The 686-nt window shown below is 34.3% G+C and overlaps 1 protein-coding gene across 5 annotated transcripts in view; it reads left to right on the top strand.

Annotated features, from left to right (window-relative positions):
- NPHP3 (nephrocystin 3) overlaps positions 1–686 on the top strand; it is a 53,691-nt gene that overhangs the window by 44,867 nt on the left and 8,138 nt on the right. For all 5 annotated transcript variants that reach the window (XR_013635384.1, XM_073333223.2, XM_073333225.2 and 2 more), the window contains one exon: positions 494–609. Coding sequence is in view for 4 of the 5 variants with exons in the window: in XM_073333223.2 (XP_073189324.2) it covers positions 494–609 (116 nt within the window). In the remaining variant the exon portion in view is untranslated. The remainder of the gene's footprint in view (positions 1–493; positions 610–686) is intronic.

The following is a 686-nucleotide window of genomic DNA, read 5'->3' on the forward strand; positions in this document are numbered from 1 at the left end:
CTTTATACTCTAAACCTAATATAGGTCAGAGAGAAAGAAACAAATGGATGGTAAGATCTCGGTAAATGTTTCCTTAGTATCAATAACATTAAACACTTCTACTTAATATATCCTATATTGTTCTGTTATGTTGCTTGGGATCTGTAAACCTGGCTTTCAATAAGAGGTTACAGCTGATTAGCTAAAACCCAGGAATGTGTTTTGGTAGTTTATAACCTATTCATTTAGGATGAGACTTTCAAAGCCACTTAAGGAACTCTGACCCCAATTATCCTAAAATTAATGGGAACTCAGTGTGCAAATCTTTTAGGTTGCTTTAAAAGTCTCACTCTTATGTAAACAGCAATTCTTTTAAAAACAAAACATTGTTTTGGTTTAGCAAAGAAACTCAAGTCTAGGATGTGTCTATACAGTTTGCAGAAACCGAATAGTATGTGGAATACCCATTTAAACAACTGGTTTTCATTTTGTTTTCCTTCCCCCACCCAAAAAGAAAAAGCACATTGAAGCCTTACCTCTTTATGAATGTGCATTAAAGATTTATGAAGACAGCTTTGGTCATATGCATCCTCGTGTGGGAGAAACGCTAAAAAACTTAGCTGTGTTGAGGTAAGGCCAGATATTTTTCTCCTGTCACCTAATATAGGGAACTGCTTCCATTAAAAAAAATTAACAAATGTGAATAA

This window comes from Lepidochelys kempii, chromosome 2 (genome assembly GCF_965140285.1).
Source record: "Lepidochelys kempii isolate rLepKem1 chromosome 2, rLepKem1.hap1, whole genome shotgun sequence".
NCBI classification, from domain to species: Eukaryota; Metazoa; Chordata; order Testudines; family Cheloniidae; genus Lepidochelys; species Lepidochelys kempii.